A 20,635-nucleotide genomic window follows, 5' to 3' on the forward strand; every position below is an offset into this window, starting at 1 on the left:
TGGTTTGTGTGTGTGTGTGTGTGTGTGTGTCTGCATTGACCCTGGCATGGTGGTAGACCCAGTGAAACTTTGGCAGGACAGAAGTGTCTGCTCCCGGGAGGCGAGCCAGGACACAAACAAACACACGCACGCTCACACACACAGAAACACACACTCTTGCTTCTATCACTTTATTTATATCTTTGCTTGAACGCGTTGCCTCTCTCTCTCTCTCTCTCTCTCTCTCTGTCTTGGTCTGTCGCTTTCCCTCCCTGGTAGCTTCACCTCACTCTCCCCTTTGAGCTCTCTCGTCGCTGTCCTCCCTCTTCTTTGCCCCACTTTTAGCCTCCTCACACCATTCTTTCCCTCTTCTTTTATCTTCATCCTCCCGGTTTGACTGTCCCACCTCCCCACCCTCTCATTCCTTCTGTCTCATTCTCTTTCTTCCTCTGCTCTCCTATATTCATACCAGCTGAGGATGCTGCTGCTTTTTTTTTCTCGAGGCAAACCAGACACAAAACGAGATGAATTGAATAGAAAGTGAGATTAAACGCCATGTGAGGTCAGGTTCTAATTATGCTTAATTATGAGTGCTTTGTTTTTTTTGTGCTCGGCAGGACTTTTGCAAATTAATTTCCTCATTCGTCATGCATCAGGGAAGACGAGAATATTTCTTACATCGTTTACAGGCAAGTTTAAGAGTTTAAAGCTAGAAATCAGAGTAGGTTTAGTTGATTAAAGTAAGGTTGTTAGCTAGAGTGAAATAGATGTACACTAATGAAGCAGACGTTCTTACGAATATGGTAAAACTGTTTCTTTTGTGCACAAGGGCTTATGTAACTGTGTTTTGAGTAATGACTGTCAGCAACGTGTTTTTGTGCGTACGGACAGTGAATTATTCTGTGTGTGTGTGTGTGTGTGTGTGTTCCCCCCGAGCGGTCCCTTGATGCAGCGTCCACGTAAACGTCCCTCCTGACCCCTGCCTCACCTTAAAATGACTGGTGATGTATGCGCCACTGCAAAGTGGTTGACTCACCTTGCGTTGCGTTTTATATTGACCTCTGATGAGGCAAGCAAAGGTGTGTGTGTGTGTGTGTGTGTGTGTGCATTACATAAGCAGTGAGGGTGAATTGCAACACATGGGGCCTTCAAATATGATACACGTGTGAACAAAAACATTCAGGATTGACAAAGCATGAGAGAGTTAGCGTGCTGAAGCTCTGATGTCTCAGTAATTTGATTTTGGAGTGGAGGATGAGAAGAGAAGCATCTCATTGTTGGGGAGGAGGAAGAGAAAGGGTACAGGGTGTGAGCTGAAGACTAAGTTTCTCTTCTCTTGTTATTCCTTCCCCCTTGCCCTCTCTCCCTCTCTTTGCCATCCCTTCCTTATTTGTATCAACTGATCAAACTGATCTCTTTGCACTTGACCGGGAGATGGGAGTCTGAGGACGCATTGATCTGTTTTCTGAACACACGTACATGTTCACAAACACACTGGAACGCAAACACCCATTGCACACACATAGACACCCTCGGTACCCCTTTCTCTTTCTCTGCCTCAGACAAACACACAGCCACATCACCCTGACACACACAACAACTCTAATTACACCTCCGCAACAATCCATCTCTCTCTTTCAAACCCCCTCTCTACCTCCCAGCTCAGCACCCAGGTGTCTGGGAAAAAAAGTGTGTGTGTAATAGGCACATGTAATAGAGGGGAGGTCAGAGATGAGCATGTGTTTGTGAGGGTGCAGTGAGAGAACTGCAGGCTTCCAGTGAGACTGCGTTTTTTAGATGTTCTATTTCTAAAAAAAAATTATGAAAAATCGCAGTTGAGAGGAGCAAAATTACTTGCCACCCGGGGGGACACCATAAAAGGATGAACAGAGGAGGGAAAAGAAAAAAAGGAAATGGTGGTGTGGAGAGTACAGACCTAAATGATGTGCTGTGAAAAGCATCAATGAACCCGATATGAAATGATTTGAATGGATGGTTGCTATCATGTCCCCCTGAGCTTTAAATAGAAACTCATTCATTCATGTTTTTGTGTTTGTAGTCTAGTATTTTACCGTGTGAATTTCTGCCTAGCTGCTAGTCTTCAAAATAGGCTAAATGTCTTAGATAATGGCAATTTAATAGAGAACAATGGCAAAATCCCCCATGTATACCTGGTGGATTATTGCTCTGCTGTTCCACACTATTGACTAACATGCCAGAAACAATTCCTTGTGTCCCTCTAATAGATGAAACCCTAGCGCTTTAAGTATTTAAATTAGGGTTGTCAGAGTTAATGTTTTAGCGCTCCGTCTTAATTTCAAATGAATGACACGTTAATTATATTTAATTGCATCAATCACATTTCGCTGTTTATCCCACCGGGCATCTCTCGGGGATAATGAACTTTGAACACAGGATTCAAACTCGGTCACATAAAGTGAGTTTACGTAACATTTGAAAGAAGAAATAGCACAAACTTTCTTTCGGAAACAAAAACATAATTGTAGAAGTAATGAAATGCACGAGTCGTGCTGTATTCAGTACACTCAGGGCATTTGCTGCTACAGTATTACTTTGACCTGCTGCTTATCGGGGCAGAAGTTATCAGAAGTTTTAATCACAAATGCCTGGAGGGAATTTCTTCAAATTTGGCACAAACGTCCACTTGGACTCAAGGATGAATTGATTACATTTTGGTGGTCAAATGTCAAGGTCAGTGTGACCTCACAAAACACGATTTTGGCCATAACTCAAATATGTATATGCTAATTATGACAATTTTACACAAATGTCTAATCGGATATAATGATGAAGTGATGACATTTTGGACAGACATGAATGTAAACTGCAACTTCACTGGTTGTCAGAGGCATACAACCACAAGGCGGTAATTCTAGTTGTTTTATTGTATGTATGAAATTGACATGCATTTAACTTTGCTGCTTTCTCGGCGAGATCACCATCGCAAAATACATTTTTATGCCTCCGGGCTGGCGACAGCCATGGTTGGATAATGTTGTCAGATTGTCCGTCCAATCGATCCATTCTCATGAATGTGATATCTCAGAAACTCCCTGAGGTAATTTCGTCAAATGTGGCACATTAGAATTGATTGATTAGAATTGATTAGAATTTCGTGGGCAAAGGTCAAGGTCACCGTGACCTCACAAAAGATGGTTTTGGTCATAACTCAAGAATTCATGTGCTAATTATGACAATTTCTCACACGTCTGATGATAAAATGATGAAGTAAACTGCAATTTAACTGGTTGGTGTAGGTAGTAATTCTAGTTTCTCATTGGATTTTATCTGGTTAAACAAAGGTTAAATAAAAAAGAATGAAAGTTAGCAAACTTCAGGTAGATATTGCTGTGTTATATATCTGACTTTATGTTTTTTCTGTATTTGTAATACTGTTACACTATGTTGTAGCATGTCACAAACATTTCAGTGGTTTTATCACCATGTTCGTTGGAGTGCCGTGACAGTTTGACAGTGGAGATTTTGTTGCTGGAATAGGGGCTTTACACTGGAGTAATGGAGTGTTTAAATACAATAACAATGTGATGTATCATCACAAACTGACTCAGGGAATGTGACAAAGAGGGAGTCCACGCAAGAGATTTACTTAAACAATTTATAAAAACTAAAGTTAACGCAAATGAACAAATGGGGTGAGTAAATCAGCGATATCAGCAGTGCATAGATGTGTGGTGGTATGTGTGCTGTGGAGGCGCTGACGGGGCAAAAGAAGGTGATGCAGGGTGGATGTCAGCTGTAGGAAGGGAGAGACAGAGTGAGCCCGTGGGCCAGCTTTTACAGCCTGTAAAGCCCAGGTGAGGTCGTTTAGTAGTTGTTTAGTTCGACACTTTTGCACTGCGGAGCATAATGAGAACATTGCAGCTTCGAGTGGCTCCTAGCAAGGCTTACATCAGATTTATTTCTAGTCATGCAGGTGCATTTTCAGGTAACTGTCAGTTTGACGCAACTCTGAAATTACAGCTGTTAATACATTATTAATGAATGAGTCCAGAGTGAGAAAATGGATAAATAAATGAGGGAAAGTGAAGGAGAGAGGAGGAGGAGGAGGAAGGGAGAGAAATCCCAGACCTCGCCAGCATCTGTGTCCTGTTTTGTCAGTAATCTCTTCACTGTTGCGTAAGGCCTTCGCCTCAACAAGCCCTAAGCTCTCTCTCTCTCTCTGTCTGTCTGTCAGTCACACAGTTGTCAGTAGTCTTATTAATATACACACAGCTCATATGCTTCTCATATGTGATGTGTTGATGAAACACATTCATGTGTGAGAACGCAAACCAGTCGATGGTCAGATATTTGGCCCTTTGAGCATTTGTGTTTGTTTTTAGATGGCGTTAAAGGAGATTGAGAGCATAAGTCCTCAGAGAAGACCAATTACACAGAAGTAGGGCAATACGACACGTGGCTTACACAAACACACACACACAGGCACACACAAACAGTGAACATGGAAGCAGAAAGTACTGAACTGTAGAGTAGTTTTGGTGAGTGTGTGAGTATGTGTGCTTAATCCTATTATTGATCAACCACTACACACTAGGGAGGCAAAGAAGGAAGAGAGAGCGGGTGAGATGGAGAGGGAGAAGTTAGCGTTTCTATCCATTTACTGTAGTATAATTACATCATTGAAACGCTTGCTATCATGTTAGGAAACCTGTCAATAACAGGATTTCTCCATGTTGCGTTTTACTTTCAAAGACAGGACTTTAGTGACTCTAGGAAAGAGATACACTATTTAATAGGGGTGTCACAGTTTCGATTCTAAATCAGAAATCGATCAAATTAAAATCAGGTTCGGCGATTCTCCCAGTATTTTTTTTTCTCTCCGCCCCCACCTACTTGCCTGCGTGCGAAGGAAAAAAACACTTCAAAGACGACACAGCGTATCTTACCGGTAGTCTGCAGCTGCACTTTGAGACAACATGGCCACTGCCAGAGTTGGAGATGATGGAGAAACAACAGTTAGAGTTAAGTAAACCAACATGTCGTTGACAGAAAAACTACAGTTTGTAGGCTGTAGAAGATTTAGAGACCGCAGCAACCAAAGAAAAACAGCGCTCAAGGAACTGTGTGTCGATTTCAGCCGTGGTCGCGCTCTATCCATCCATCTATCTCCACTTAAAATCAATTGTGTGTCTACATTGTTTCGCACGGTAAAGCAGGGTTTATGCTTGCCGTAGTGTAAAGCATGTAGGCGCCAATAGGGACATTGCGGTGCATTCAGGTGTGGCTCGTAAACTCTGAGAAACTCTAGCTGTTGTTGTAAAGTACACTCCTGCCATTTAGTCGATATTCTTTTTGTTGTTTAATGGCTTGTTCCCCAATTGACCAATAGTATCAACTGGTTAGATAAGTTATTGTTATTACATATTAAATAAATTATTTAAATTTGACCACATGGCCTTAGTGTTGTACATTCCCAAAAAACATCACACTTCATAGCCGCTCTTTTTAAAGAAGAATTTGAAAGTGTAAATGACAGTTGTCAGGGCATAAAACCAATGATCTGTTGATTTCTATGAATCAAGACTCCATAGTTTAACAATTTCATGTTTAAATCTAAAGTCAAATTGAATCGTGGATTTGGAGAATCGAGACACTCCTACTATTTAAAGACAACTAAACCGTGTTCCCTCATTTTAATAACTGTAACTTTCAGTACTTACCCTAGTGTCACACTATATTGATCTCCCAGAGGAAAGAGAGGAAGAGAGAGATTAAAGAAGAAACTGTGCTGACAGGGTCTCTGGTGTCGCTGCACTGCAGCAGGAAAGTTGAGTGGAGGATGGAGGTGGTCACACACTCACATCCAAGAACATACAGTTCTCTTCCCTAGTAAGACATCAACTGAAAACACTTGCCTTTATATTTGCTCCAAAACTGCACACATTGAAATTTTGTTTGCATACACGACTGAAAAAGTTCTTATTAGAATGCAGGTAAACACACACACACACAAGAAAGCTGTCTCCACATGAGATGCCGTTCATCTTACATCTTCAATTAGCCATCCATCATCCTTCATCTCTGTCTCGTGTTTCCCATCGTGCCAACAACTCTGGAGGATAATTTCCCCCAAACCCTGGCTGCTCAGATGAAACACAAATACCTGCACATCTGCCATGTTTCTGAAAGGGGCTCATTCCAGCAATTAAGCACGGCAGAGGGGAGGATCCGAAAACATTAGTGTAAAAGTAGAACAAAACTAATGGACAGTGACTGTAACTAGGGTATAAATTAATAAGACACCCTGCTCCACACTGGACATTAACTCCTCCTGGTGTCCATGAGGCGCCCCGATCCCTTTCAGGCTCACCCTGTGCCAGCTCTCATTGGTGTGAGCTTTCACAGTGTGTTTTCAGTTCATGAAAGTTAATTCTAACTTTTTTGATCGCCTAAAAATGTCTTAATCAGCGTTCGGTTGTACTTAGCTCCACCCTCTCGTGTCACTTCTGGTTGCAAAAGACCGAGATGGCGACGGATAAAAACGCTGAACTTGTGGCTTCAAAACAGCAGTCCAAAAACCAATGGGTGATGTCATGGAGACTACGTCCACTTCTTATATACAGTCTATGGTGTCATGCCGGCGTGTTAACAGATGGCTCAAATAAAGATGGCAGATGGAAAAGAAAAGTGGAACGTTTGAATAATAAAAGTAAAAGTGCTACTTTATGTTTTGCAGATCATTTTTCATTTTAAATTTTCCGTTCATTTTCTCTATTTTCAGCGAAACACTTTCAACCTTATCTTTCTATGTTTCATTTCAGGTTGTCAATTGATAATTTTATTGGCTGGACAGAAAATACAAAGGGCAGGAAAGTTCACAGTGAGAGATGATTAAGAAAATAAGGGAGGTGGAAGGGGCTGATGGTAAATGACCAGAGTTTAGCTTGACTAACCAATCATTACTTTAGCATTCTAAGAAATAGTAATGTATGTCTGTAATATATGCCATTTGTTGTTTCTGTTCTGGTCAGTGCAGTTGAGTCTTTGTCCATTTTCTTCTCTATTTTCTTCTCCCATCTTGCCTGCCGCCCCTCTCTGTGTCGTCCTCCTCCCAGCCTCTGGTTGTGGAAAGGTTTGCGCTAAATTTCCCATGAATTTTGTGCTTTAATCCAGCTCAAGGTTTTTTTTTCTCAGCATAAGTATTTCACACACACTTTAAACTTCAAAACTACTTTTTTCTGGGCCTATATTCTCATCTCTCATGTCTGTCTTACTTTCACAGCGATGCTCGCTCCTTCTGCCTCCTTTCTTCTGTGTGTTGACTCCCCTTCACTTTCATCTTCTAGAGCTAATTCTTCCTATTACCGTCCTCTCTCTGTGTTTGTTTTTGTGTACTTACCTTGGGCCATATTCAGAGTTAAGTGCACGTACTGAGGAGTTAATACCTCATTAAAAACACTAAAAAAAACTGCAGTATGTAAATGAGTCATTTGCCACCAAAGTGAGAGTAGATTTTGTGAAATCAGCAGCTTTATATGTTTTGTTTTGATGTGGATTTTATATAATATGATAATGTTTTTACCATGCCATAATATCACACTGTGTAAATGATCCACATTTTGCTTTTCGCATTCTATGAAAGGGACCTCAGTGATTGTCAAAATTACCACCCCCCTTGGTGTTCATGGTATTGCGATCGTAAAGTTGTCCTCTTCACAGAAACTAAATCAAATAACATGCTAAAAGTGATTTTTTTTCTTATGCTATTTGCACTTTTCACCATCAGCTGTTACGAGGAACTCTGAAAGCTTTAATTTGAGTTGTTTATTTTTATATTTGTGCTATATAGCAATCCAGAATATATTGCTAAAATCTTACCTCGTGGCAGAGGGCCACAATTTAAACCATAAAATACAATGTAGAAACTGGAGAGGCTGCCAGTCTTCCTGGCAATGGTTATGTTTGTTTATAGTAATTATGGCAATTTGTGAATAACACAGTGGTAACGACTTTTTCCTGCACGCAGCATCTTTAAAAATAACATCACGGTGTCTTGCTCAGAGTGCTGCCCTTTTGTTCCAGGTCCTGTTGTCGGTAGCGTGCGATGATGTTGATGCTGTTTGGACGTTAGCATAGATTGTGTCTCTAATTAGCAAGTGGCAGAAGAGGTTCACTTCAGGCAGCCGCAGACGTGGTGCAGCAATCAATAACCTTAAGAGATTTAAATGTCTTTGGCTTTAGATGTATAGCACTCAGTGTAAGAGCAGCTGCACAGTGCCCGAAAAGTAATGGTGCGTCTCTTTCTCTCTCTCTCTCTCACACCCATTTTACATCTGTAGTCCAAGGTGGTCGCCTGCATGACAGCTATCCTCAGTCAGATGAAAGATCCTCACTATGCTACATACATAGAAACCTTCGCTGGATCCTCTGATCTAGTGGTAAGTACACTAACACACACATGCAGATGTCTGTCAAATACGCACTGATGGTAAAAAATACTCTCCAACTGTGCACACATACTTCTTCTCTTGTCCATTTCACTGCAGGACTTCCTGATGGAGTCCTTCCTACTTTTCAAGGACATGATTGGGAAACACGTGTATCCCTCTGACTGGATGGCCATGATCATGGTACAGAACAGGTACTACAAGCAATACACACTTGTTCCAGGTCTCAATAGGCCACAACTGCCCCAGTACGAGCCGCTATTGGGACATTGAGGCTTGGTGTGTGGGAATTATAAAAGATTGTTGACATCCACAGTGACTTGTGCATTCACACAAACCCACACAGGGATAAGTTGGTGATAGTAAAGCTGGGGATCAGGGCTGCGATGATGAAAAAGTGCTGATGTGACAAATGTGTTTGTGTGTGTGAGCTGCTATGGGGTATTTATTTTTTGTGATGTAAGCTAGAGGGGAGGCTACAGCTGTGTCAGAGGAAGAGAAAAAGACGAATAGGTAAAAGTGAGAGTGAGGTAGCTTAGTAGACAGGCTGATAAGGAGTCTGCAGGCTGGGGTTATAGGGACGAGATGTGCAGGTAGATAGAGAGAGAAAAGAAAAGGGCAGGGAGTGAGAATGTCAGAGGACTGTAAATAATGATGATAGATAGATAGTGTTGGGGCAGAAAGACTTAACTTTAGAAATGCATAAAGTCCCAAGTCACTGATACACCTGCACGCTGTGAGACGCTGCTATCATGATCTATCATTGTGACAGAAGCTTTGAATCGGAAGAAATATTACAGTCCTGTCTGAAATAGCAGCTTAAAGCTGTGGGCTAGAGCAGCTGTCAACGCTGCAATTCTTTGATAAACAACAAATAAGTTGGATTTGTGATCATTGATAGATTCTCATCTGTTTATTCTTAGACATGTTTTTTTTTCTTAAAGATGCTCTTCACGACATTCAGAGTATTCATATAGCAGCAAACAGCTATGTAAAGATATAGAGGACTAATGTCTACCTGAGCAGAGAAGGAAGTCGCTCTCCCTCTGTGTGTGTTGTAATCCAAGCTTTTCTGTGCTTTATTGACCTAGTGCGTGCCTTTTAGTGCATGTGAGCATGCCCCACTGGCTAGCTCACAGCCGCCGCTCTGCACTGCGCTCATACGGCGGTTACAGTCGACAACGCCGCCCCGACCCCGACATATTGATACTGAAAATTAGAAACGGTTTCAATACTCATTTTCTGAAGTATCAATACACTGATACCAGCTGGGCTTTCTGCTCTCTCTTTCTGACAGTGAATTGGCACACACACACCGCTATTTATCTTTTAATAAAAATCTAAAATGTTATGCCCTCAATGCTGCGCCAATATTTCCCCGAGGTATCGAAAATGGTATTAAATATCAATACTTTTCAAGGTATTGTATCAAAGTTAGAAATTCCAGTATTGTGACAACACTAATACATACAGTATGCTCTGTATTTCATGTTGAGCACCTTTTAAGGTTGTTTTCTATTTATGAATCATTCATCAACAATCGAACTGCTGCATGAGGAAGTTCTTTTTGTAGGATTGATTTCCACAACTCTACTTTATTGGTATACTATCTTTGTGTGTGTACCATCAACGTGTGCGTTTCTGTCCATCAGAGTGTTCCTGAGAGCCATCAATACCTACGCAGACACAATGAACCAAAAGTTCCTCAATAACGACGACTTTGAAGTGCAGGTGAGTGTGTTTGTGTGTATTTTACAAGATTTGACTCATATTGGACGGCGCCTTTTTTTGCCTGTACTGCTTTTAACATAGATCTCTATTGTCCCTCTCTACATCCCTCATCTTCCTCGCTCTTCCTCTACGTCTAGTTGTGGAATAACTACTTCCACTTGGCGGTGGCGTTTATTACCCAGGAGTCTCTGCAGCTTCAGCACTTCTCGCCAACCAAGAGGAACAAGATTCTGGCCAAGTGAGAGATGGGCCATATAATTTCTTTATTTACCACACCTACTCTCTCTCCTCTAATGAAACACTCAGTGATTTGTGATCTATTTCGGAGTCTACATTTACTGTCTACACTCCCACTGCCTAATAAAACCGTGTGATGCCTGTAGATAGATTCAATTTAGTTCATGTTGGGGCAGATTAGCACAACATTATCTTTCCCACAGGGCTGTTAGGTTTCGGAGGGTGAAAATAACAGTATTGATCAAGACATGGCCTCTAAACTAATGGGCTGATTTCTCTTTCTGTCTCTGTTTATGTGTGTTTTTTTCTCTCTTAATTGCAGATACGGAGATATGAGAAGTTTCATTGGCTTTGCTATACGCGACATCTGGTACAAACTGGGTAAGAAAATCTAGTTTGTATGCTGCTTCTGGGTATGCAAACATGTGTTTACCCTCATGTCAAGACATACCTGTGTAGGTGGGTGCAAAACACAACCAGTGGTATTTGTTTTCGGTACAGCATGGTAATAAGGGTTCACAATGTCAGCACCGTTTCACATAGACAGGCATCAATATGTCATATGACTCTATAAATATAATTCACAATGTTCCTTGGTAGTCAGACAAAGCTGCAAGTACAGAGTTATATTCTGGAGATAGGGATCAGAGTTCAAATCTTTATTGCGCTGCTCTTGAATTAGGATGTGTAGGTTGACAAAGACCTGTGGAGCCTTCCTGAGGACTAAAGTTGGAACAGTTGGTCAAATATGGTATTAACTTGCCTTTTTCATTACATGTGTGTGTGTCTTTCAGGCAGCCATAAGATCTGTTTCATCCCCGGCATGGTGGGTCCCATCCTGGAGATGACTTTGATCCCAGAAGAAGAGCTGAGGAAGGCCACCATCCCCATCTTCTTCGACATGATCACCTGTGAAAACGCACACTCTGGAAACTTCCAGAAGGTAGAAACGCACACGTACAGTATGTTCACACAAAACATATGAAGATATAAAAGCTAACTTTACTTTCGCACGCACAAAATACACAAAGAAACACTGGCACGCGCACGTCGTGCACACACATCGATTTCCTGTGGCACTGCATGAAAGTAAAAGAGACACCTTAATTATGCTTGCATAATTGATTTCTTCTTCTACTCCTCCTCTCATTTGTTTTTCTCCTTTATGTCTCCCTCTTTGCTTTATCTCTCTCTCTATCTGTTCTTTTCTTGTGTAGTTTGAGGATGAGATCATTCTGAAGTTGGACCATGAGGTGGAGGGTGGAGGAGGAGACGAGCGATACATGCAACTACTGGAGACCATGTAGGCCTGAGTATTAGAATAGAAACCACAATAACAGCAGCCACTAATGCTTGACAAGTTATACTTCCTACTGTCTATGTACAAGGGCTGAAACTAACGATTATTTTCATTGTCGATTTATCTGTTGATTATTTTCTCGATTAATCGATTAGTTGTTTGGTCTATAAAATGTGATAAAATGGTGAAAAATGTCAATCAGTGTTTCCCAAAGCTCAAGATAACATCCTCAAATGTCTTGCTTTGTCCACAACTCAAACATATTCAGGTTACTGTCATAGAGGAGTAACGAAACATTCACATTTAAGAAGCTGGAATCAGAGAATTTTGACCTTTTTTTCTTAAAAAATGACTCAAACTAATTAATCGATTATCAAAATCGTTGCCGATTATTTATAGAAGAATATTATATTATTTTATAGTTGACAACTAATTGATTAATTGTTGCAGTTCTAATATAAAAGCACATAACAATTAAAGTGATAGTACTGCTATAATATGGTATAGCATGATACAATATGGTTCAAATCTTGACTGGCCTGGTTTTGCTATTGTACCAAAAAATGACTTCAGAGAGTTGATGGAGCAACTCCTCTGTTGATTAACTTAATGTGGATGCTTGCTGTCTGCCAGCCTGCTGGACTGTGCTGCAGAGAAAGCCACGCTGAGGCCACAGGTGCAGCACTTTGTCGCCCTGGTGAAGGGACTCCTCATCCGTCTCCTTGACTACCGCACCGTGATGAGCGACGACAGCCGCAACAACCGCATGAGCTGCACTGTCAACCTCCTGGTAAGTCCCACCCTCTCTGAAACACAGCATACCTTAAAGCTTTACAAATTCTTCCTCCACAACCACAAACTGGTCTCATCCATTGTTCGTAGCTATACCTATGAAAAGTAATGCACTGTGATTTGTATATATCCCACAAAATCAATTTGTGTGTAATTCACGTAATCGTGAACCAGGAAATACTGTATAAAGGTCAGGGTGGATGGGTCTGCCCAGCAGACCGGTGTTCGTTTCCTGTGTGAAAACAGAAGTCAACATTGATTTGTCACATAACTTACATACTGAAGTAGCGCCACTTCCTGAATTATTTGAAGCCAAACCACGACCTTTTCCTAAACCTAACTAAGTAGTTTTGGTGCCTAGACCTAAGGAAGTTGTTTGCATTGAAGACGGAAGTTTATTTTGAAAAGAAGTATAGATGTACAAGCGGGAAACTGACACGTGTTGCTGGATATTCGTTGGAAAATGAACGAAAAAGGAGGAATAACATTTTCGTAAGATATCATACGAGCCGTTGTATAAGAATACGTTGACAACAAAGATGTTCAAATGGGCTTTCTTAAAGGGCAGTAACCAACAGGACTCAGTGGGAAGTTGGGTGCTTGAATTTCACCATATTGCTGTCTGCCTTTCCTCCATAATACTTTCATCACTTTTTGTTTTCTTCATGTTTCATTGATGCTCTGCGAATCTTTCAAAATCTCCCATATGTTGTGAATCAGGCATGCGTCACCATGGATTTTCATTTATTGACACTAAACTTGTGATTCATGTACTGTACTTTGGAGCTGCAGTACTGAACCACACAGCAAAGGTGCTGATCTCAGACACACACACACACACACACACACACACACACACATCAATAAACCCCATTATTAATTGAAAGACTAATATAAAAGAGACTCGGTCAATAATCTCAACCCAAAGAGCCACACTGACTGAAGAGTTCATTATGCATCACTGATTTTATGTCTCGTCTTTCATGCCAAGGTCTTTGTTTCCCTTTTCCCCTTTTGATTTGTGCGCGGATTGATCTAAAGAAAAAGATTCATCTCTGTGTCTGGTCCCTGACTGTCTTTGCAGAGGGTTGCATCAGCTCCTGTCTGCTCCACATCTTTTCTCTCATGTGATCTCCTCATCAGATTCTCCCCCACGGTATACTCAAGTTTAGTAACGGATCCCACCTACCCACCAGCAGATTAAATCATCTGAGTCCTCCCCCATAATCCGTTTTCCTTCTTTTAAATCTACAGTTTTTTTATTTGGATTCCTACGATTTTTCATTTTGAAGACAGTTCTGAGACGCTGACGTTTGGGAGGATCAGTTAATGATGAATGGTTGTGTCTGTGTTGGTATCTAATGTGTTGTTTTCCCATGAGGACTCAAGGCTGTTGGCACATGACAGACATGTTTAGCTTGTAGCCTGTGGCAGCTGCCCATTAGCTATTCTCTTTCACTTGTTTGGCCAGCTAAAAAATTCCTTCTGCAGGCACCAGTGCACTCTCCTAACGTAAATACACTTTTACAAACATACACTCACCGCTCAGGCTGAAATAACCCCTGCTAACCTCGAGCTAAAGGCTTCCCAGAACAACTATGTCTTTCCAGGGACACTGTCAGCTGCTGACAAAAGCATGTTGGTATTACAGGTTACACTTTCTCCGTATAAGATATACAATATATACCGATTTTTAAATAGCTGCCACCTGCTATGTTGTCGGTTAGGAAAGATGCATAGACGGTGATAACTTGAAGATGTGTCAAAGGCGACTGCTGAGAGTAAAAACATCTTGACCTTCATGTAGATGGAGGAAATTGGCTAGTGAAGTTAAAAAGCATTGATGCAAACAATGATGTGTCTGACCTTTGCAAAAAATAAAGCAAGTAGATATAAATATGCATAACGTATGCATTAGCTTCACAGTGCATTTCACAGTAATGTGGTGTCTGCTGGCTCGTGCTGGTGATGGGAGGTGGGGTTACATCAGTTCGTTCCACTTCTCTGTCCTCTGTGGACGTCATTAAACTTCATTAAACTGGGAGTTTGTGCTGCTTAGCTAACAAATGCGGATGCACACACACTCCCACACAGTAACACACACAGGCAATCACAAATATACAGCATAACACATACACATAACGCACACACACACACAGCCATTCAGACAAACACTGTTTCACACAAATACAAAACGACAAACTTATAATCAGTGTAGCGCTTCAGAATGATTTTAAAAATCTCTCTCTGTCACACACACACACACACACATACACACACACACACTTTGACACTAACCCGACTTCTCCTTTTTGATTTCGCAGAACTTTTACAAGGACATCAATCGTGAAGGGATGTATATCAGGTATTTATGTGCGGCATTTGACATAAAATACATTTAAGTGGTGCATTTGTGTGTTGTAAATGCATGCGTGTGTGTGTCTTAATGTGTCTATGTGTACGTACGTGCGTGTGTGTGACTCCATAATCTGACAAGGGATTATATGAGTCCCGCTGAATTAATGTCAGAATCCACAGGATCAGCTCCTAGTCTGACTGGAGGGCGAGCACAGAGAAAGAGAGAACTGATTGGCGAGAGGTGGAGAGAGGGAGGAAGGCAGGATGACGGCAGGAGAGAGAGAGAGAGAGAGAGAGAGGGAATACAGATCCTGTCAGGTCCCACGGTGCATTTCTGGCGATGGCTTATGGATATAATTAGTTATCTGTTTGTGTGAATGTCAGCTCAACCCTGTGGTTGATCAGCTGCCTTCGTCCATCCTGTGGAGAATGCGGTTAACATTTGACCAGCTCGCTAGTTAACGTTAGCAGACAAACAGAGTTTAATGGAATTATACATTAAAGCATGACGTATGTGTTGTATAATAAGCCGGGATGTTGCCTTACACAGTTCTAGCTATATTCCTATGTGCATGGATAATAAAACCTCAAACTAATTATGTTCTGGCCCAGCGTGTGAATTACGCACCATTAAATTGCATCTTAATTGCTTACATTCATATTGAAAATGATACTTATACTAACATGAGTACTGATTAGTCCCTCTACTGTTAATTATATGCTGTACTGTATGTACTAAATAGTACACTGTCTTTTGCGGTTGGTATACAAAATTCATCTTTTTTACTATTTTGCACCTACAAGAACTTTTTTTTTGTAGCCCTGAGTACCATCTCCATTGCCTCTGTGTATTATATTGTAGCAAACAAAAGAATTAAGCGTTTTTGGTATGTATAGTGAATTTTTTTAATATACCCCCAGTCATTTTGTCATTTTTTATTTATTTTATTGAGAAAGGTATAGAAGAGAAACATCACACATCATACATTTGACCCCTTTTTACATCCTCCCCCCGCCACCTCATACACAAATACACATAAAGTATTAATAGTTCCAGGCCTAATACAAACACATTGTACTCAAAACCTTCCTAAAATTTAGATGTAGTGTGCAACAAGTTTATTATTAGCAGGGGACCCCAAATTTCCCTTTCCCGGGCCACATTAACCAGCTCTGACTGAGGGATCCCGAGGCGTTCCCAGGCCAGTGTGGAGATATAATCTCTCTACCTAGTCCTTGGTCTTCCCCGTGGCCTCCTCCCAGCTGGCCCTGCCTGGAACACCTCCCTAGGGTGGCGTCCAGGGGGCATCCTTACTAGATGCCCGAACCACCTCGCAGAAAAAAATATTGTCGTAAAACTGAAACATAAAAATGAATCAAAATAGAATAAAAATAAATGTGAATTCACTTCAGTTTTAGTTTTTTTTTTTTAGCTATAATACAGTTACACAACTGAAAAAAGGAGAAAGCATGAACATCCATCAACAAAAAACAAACTACTGTAAAACTAAACTCTGTAAAGTAACTAAAACTAAACTAAAATGAAATGTCAAAGTCAAAACTAAAAGAAAAGCTAATTGAAAATTCAAAACTATTATAACTTTGGTGTGGATTTTGGTGATAGCTTATGTCATGCCTAAAGAGAGTAAAAGTCTGTAGTTTTTTATACAGTTATGGATTACAGTATACACCAGGAACGAAGCCCACCTTTGCCAATGTTTCCAATCAGTAATGACTTAACCTTCATTTTACTTTATTAATTCGAGGGCAACATTAGATTAATCTAAAATGAAAAGATGAATTCTACAACACTACAAACTTCATTTTCCTGTATAATCGGTTTCCTAACACCCAGGAGCGACTGCAGCTCAGTGGGTAGAGCAGGTCGTCCTTTAACCACAAGGTTGGTGGTTCTCCGGTACTCCTACAGTCTGCATGTCGAGTGTCCTTGAATGAGACACTAAACCCCTAGTTGCTCCTCAGGCGCTTTATCAGCAGCCCACTGCTCCTAAAAAAAATTACTTAGGATGAGTTAAATGCAGAGGTCAAATTTCATGTATCTGTATGTATATGACAAATGTACATACAGGTAATAAAGGTTTAAAAAAAGAAAGAAAAAAGGTTAAAAAAAGGTATAGAAGAGGGAAAAGCTGCCTTTTGCCAATGTGACTTGGATGAAAGAGAACAGGAAGGAAGAAGAGCGAAGGTGACAAATAGACAACAGTGAGTTAGTCAAACCATAACTGTATATAGGAAGTAGACGTAGTCACTGTGACGTCACCCATTGGTTTTGTGGACTGCCGTTTTGAAACCTTGAGTTCGGCATTTTGGCCGTCGCCAAATCTTGTCTTTTTCCTTGCTTTTTGCAACCAAAAGTGACACAGAGGGTGGAACTAAGTTCAAGCAAATGCTGAATAAGACATTTTTAGGCGACCAAAATGTTACTATTAACTTTCATGAACAGAAAACACACAGTGAAAGGGTTAAAGTTGTAAGACGAAAACAGACCGTCGTGGTAGCGACCTGTCTATCACAAGGTAGCCACGCCCGAAGCATCCCCTGCTTTATGGTCTATTTGACTCTAAATGGGACCATAATTTACTAAATGAACATCATGCTTTATTGAAGAAGACTTGAAACTAGTGATTGAGACCATAAACTCATGTTTACAATGTTTACTGAGGTAATAAATCAAGTGAGAAGTAGGCACATTTTCTCATAGACTTCTATATAATCAGACTTCTTTTTGCAACCAGAGGAGTCGACACCTTGCTGGCTATTAGAAATAATGCAGTTTAAGGCACTTCAGCATTGGCTTCACTTCTCAGACCCTAGAGGTTGCGCATTGAGTCGAGCGAACAGGCTCAGTAAGTAGATGGAGGTGCAGATTGACTTGGGGAAGGACTCATTCACGCTATCAACAGCAACTGGATTGTCCTAACAAATAGAACAGGCAGACTCCAGCCAGAAAATGAGTTGGTTAAAAGTGAGAGGAAAGAGAAAGGAGATGAGACGAGGTTAAATAAATAGAAAGCAAGACCCTTCAATACGATTGACCTGAGAGTGCATCCATGCTGCTCACACACACACTGAGGTTCATTTAAAAGCATCTAGAGGCCACTGCTTTCTTGCTTTGTCATCAATGCCTTAGCAAGAAAGTCCAGCCTCAAAACTACAGACGGAAGCTGTTAACGAGTAAGTCGGTTCACTAGCAGCCTAATGTTCCCATTTCCCTCCTTGTCGGGCCTATAAAACATTATTGGGCTACAAAACATCTGTCAGACCGTTAAAAAGACATGCGTTGAATTGTGCTTCTGTGTGTTCGCATGTGTGTGCTCTTAAATGACCTTTTTTATGTTGTGTACATATGTCAGGGAAAATGTGTGAGCATGAGACAGACTGAGTGAGGCAGTCAGTCACACAGTAGTGATTAATGCTTCATTTTGCTTCAAGTTGCCCAACAGTGGCATCTAGTGGAGTGATGTATGTGTTGCATATTAAATGAATTTGACCTCTGTGACACGTGTGTTTGTGTGCTCAGGTACCTTTACAAGTTGAGGGACCTTCATCTGGAGGGTGAAAACTACACCGAGGCGGCATACACTCTGCTGCTCCACTCTCGCCTGCTCAAGGTAGGACACACACACACACACACACACACACACACACACATGTAGAGAGATATTTTGTCGTTTTAGTGTCTTGCTCTGTCTAATCACTTCTCTGTCTGCCACGAACGACACAGTTTTTTATTAGCTGATAAATGGTTGCTAAGTCGCTGGCCTCCAAATGATTAAGCTCCGAGGTTAGTTTATGACACGGCATCGGCCGCTGTGGGTGCATCACTATGGTGATTGATTCAGTGTGTGTACAGGTTTTTGTGTCAGCTCATGTGTGTTTGACCTCTTTTGTCTCTTCATCTCTTTTATGGGACACTTAGAGGCTTCACAGAGAGGGACAGAGGAATAAGGGCACCGCTCCCTCTCTCTCTCTCTCTCTCTCTCTCTCTCTCTCTCTCTCTGTCTAGTATCATTACATCAAAGCAGTTGAACTCTATAACGTTTTTTTATAATCTCCATTCATCTCCGGTGTCAGTCCTGTCATGCCCGCTTCACATTATTGGAAAGAGCGGGCTGTAGCGCACAGCATGCTCTAATCCTCTTCTCTCCTAAGCAGATAGAACAGTTCTAATAATATAAGACAGTTTTTTGGTGCCCTTTTTGTTTGGGTTTCTAAATGAATTCCTGTGTAATTTATGTAATGGAAGATTAACTATTGTCTCATTTATATAATAAATGAACATTGGGGTGCTTGTTTTTGTGCACACTCGGCTTATGACTAATATTGATTTATTACAGCAAAGAAACTCTACGCTTTAAGTTCTTCTCCTCTCTTGTTTCAGCATTATGATAAATGGGACCGTAAATATTAAACAAAGTTGGTCTGACTGTAACTTTTTTCTTTAGTTTCAGTAATGAAAGCATACTGTATCTCACTTTTTGTCCTTCTTGTTTTTTATCTCCCATCCTGTGGTCCATTCCAGTGGTTAGATGAGACGTGCAGCCCCCAGTTTGAATCCCACGGCTCCCTAACGCAGCGGCAGCTCAAAGAAACGCTCTACGACACCATCATCGACTACTTTGACAAGGGCAAGGTAAGCATACTTTGACAAGGGCGGCTGTAGCTCAGTGGGTAGACTGGTCGGCGGTTCAATCCCCAGTTCCTACTGTCTGCATGTCGAAGTGTCCTTGAATGAGACACTAAACCTCAAGTTGCTCCCCGGGCGCTTTACAGCAGCCCACTGTTCCTAATGCTAAGGATGAGTTAAATGCAGAGGTCAAATTTCATGTACGTACCTGTATGTATGGTTATGATGATTATAATAACGTTTAAGTAAAAAGTTTAAGTTTAAGCATCATTTTGGACTACAACATGCTCCTCTTTCTTAACTACGCCTTCATATAGTAATGATCTGATTTGAAAAGTATCTATCAAGCAAAGCCGCTTCTCAAGCCTAAGGGCCCTATTTTAATGATATTAATATGTTATGTTATTTTAGCATATAATTATTAAATAATGTTTATAATAAAGTAATTTTCTATATATTTTGAGGTAAATATTGGAGTAATTTGGCAGTGATTCCGAAGAAATTTCAAATAGGTTATTTGCTAATTATCACCTAATTACCATGAAATTTGCAGACCTGTAAAATGAAGTGTTACCAAAGATTTTAGCTTTTCTTTGGAAATTACCATAACTTTCTGAATTCCTTTCACAAAAAAAATAAAGAAATCACAATACTAGTCAAACAACTTCATTCACTTTGGAGCAAAAGCCCTTCAAATCAGTATTCAATGCACAGACTTTTATTTTGGAAAATGTTCTTTTCCTGTATCAAACATTCAGTCTATACTTTTAAGGATGAGAAAGTGTTGCAATCATGCAGTCTCTGTGCGGTGTGTTTGGTGTCACATTCTTTTTGTATTCTCTATGAGTGCTTTATGTTCTCTGTAGCGGTGAAAGAGACATTTCCCTCCACTCTCTAGAGACCTGCAAACAGAGATTTTCACAAGATGAATTCCCATCACGACAGCTGCTGCCGATTTATTAGCTGATGGTGTAATGAAGGACTCTTCTTTCTCCTCATGTGTGTGTGTATGTGTGTGTTTAGATGTGGGAAGAGGCCATCACTCTGTGTAAGGAACTAGCTGAACAGTACGAAAATGAGATCTTTGACTACGAGTTACTCAGCAAGAGACTGGTAATACATGACTACCTTCATGCTGTATCTTCTGCACATGTTCTAATA

The 20,635-nt window shown here is 40.8% G+C and overlaps 1 protein-coding gene across 1 annotated transcript in view; it reads left to right on the forward strand.

The window, feature by feature from the left end:
- Positions 1-20,635, forward strand: part of dock2 (dedicator of cytokinesis 2) — a 115,450-nt gene that overhangs the window by 84,675 nt on the left and 10,140 nt on the right. Inside the window, exons 27-38 of the mRNA XM_074648823.1 lie at positions 8,301-8,399; positions 8,508-8,602; positions 10,061-10,139; positions 10,277-10,377; positions 10,699-10,757; positions 11,171-11,319; positions 11,594-11,679; positions 12,310-12,466; positions 14,793-14,833; positions 18,368-18,458; positions 19,370-19,480; positions 20,498-20,587. Of these exons, the coding sequence (XP_074504924.1) occupies positions 8,301-8,399; positions 8,508-8,602; positions 10,061-10,139; positions 10,277-10,377; positions 10,699-10,757; positions 11,171-11,319; positions 11,594-11,679; positions 12,310-12,466; positions 14,793-14,833; positions 18,368-18,458; positions 19,370-19,480; positions 20,498-20,587 (1,158 nt within the window). The remainder of the gene's footprint in view (positions 1-8,300; positions 8,400-8,507; positions 8,603-10,060; positions 10,140-10,276; positions 10,378-10,698; positions 10,758-11,170; positions 11,320-11,593; positions 11,680-12,309; positions 12,467-14,792; positions 14,834-18,367; positions 18,459-19,369; positions 19,481-20,497; positions 20,588-20,635) is intronic.

This window comes from Sebastes fasciatus, chromosome 10, assembly GCF_043250625.1.
Source record: "Sebastes fasciatus isolate fSebFas1 chromosome 10, fSebFas1.pri, whole genome shotgun sequence".
NCBI lineage: Eukaryota > Metazoa > Chordata > Actinopteri > Perciformes > Sebastidae > Sebastes > Sebastes fasciatus.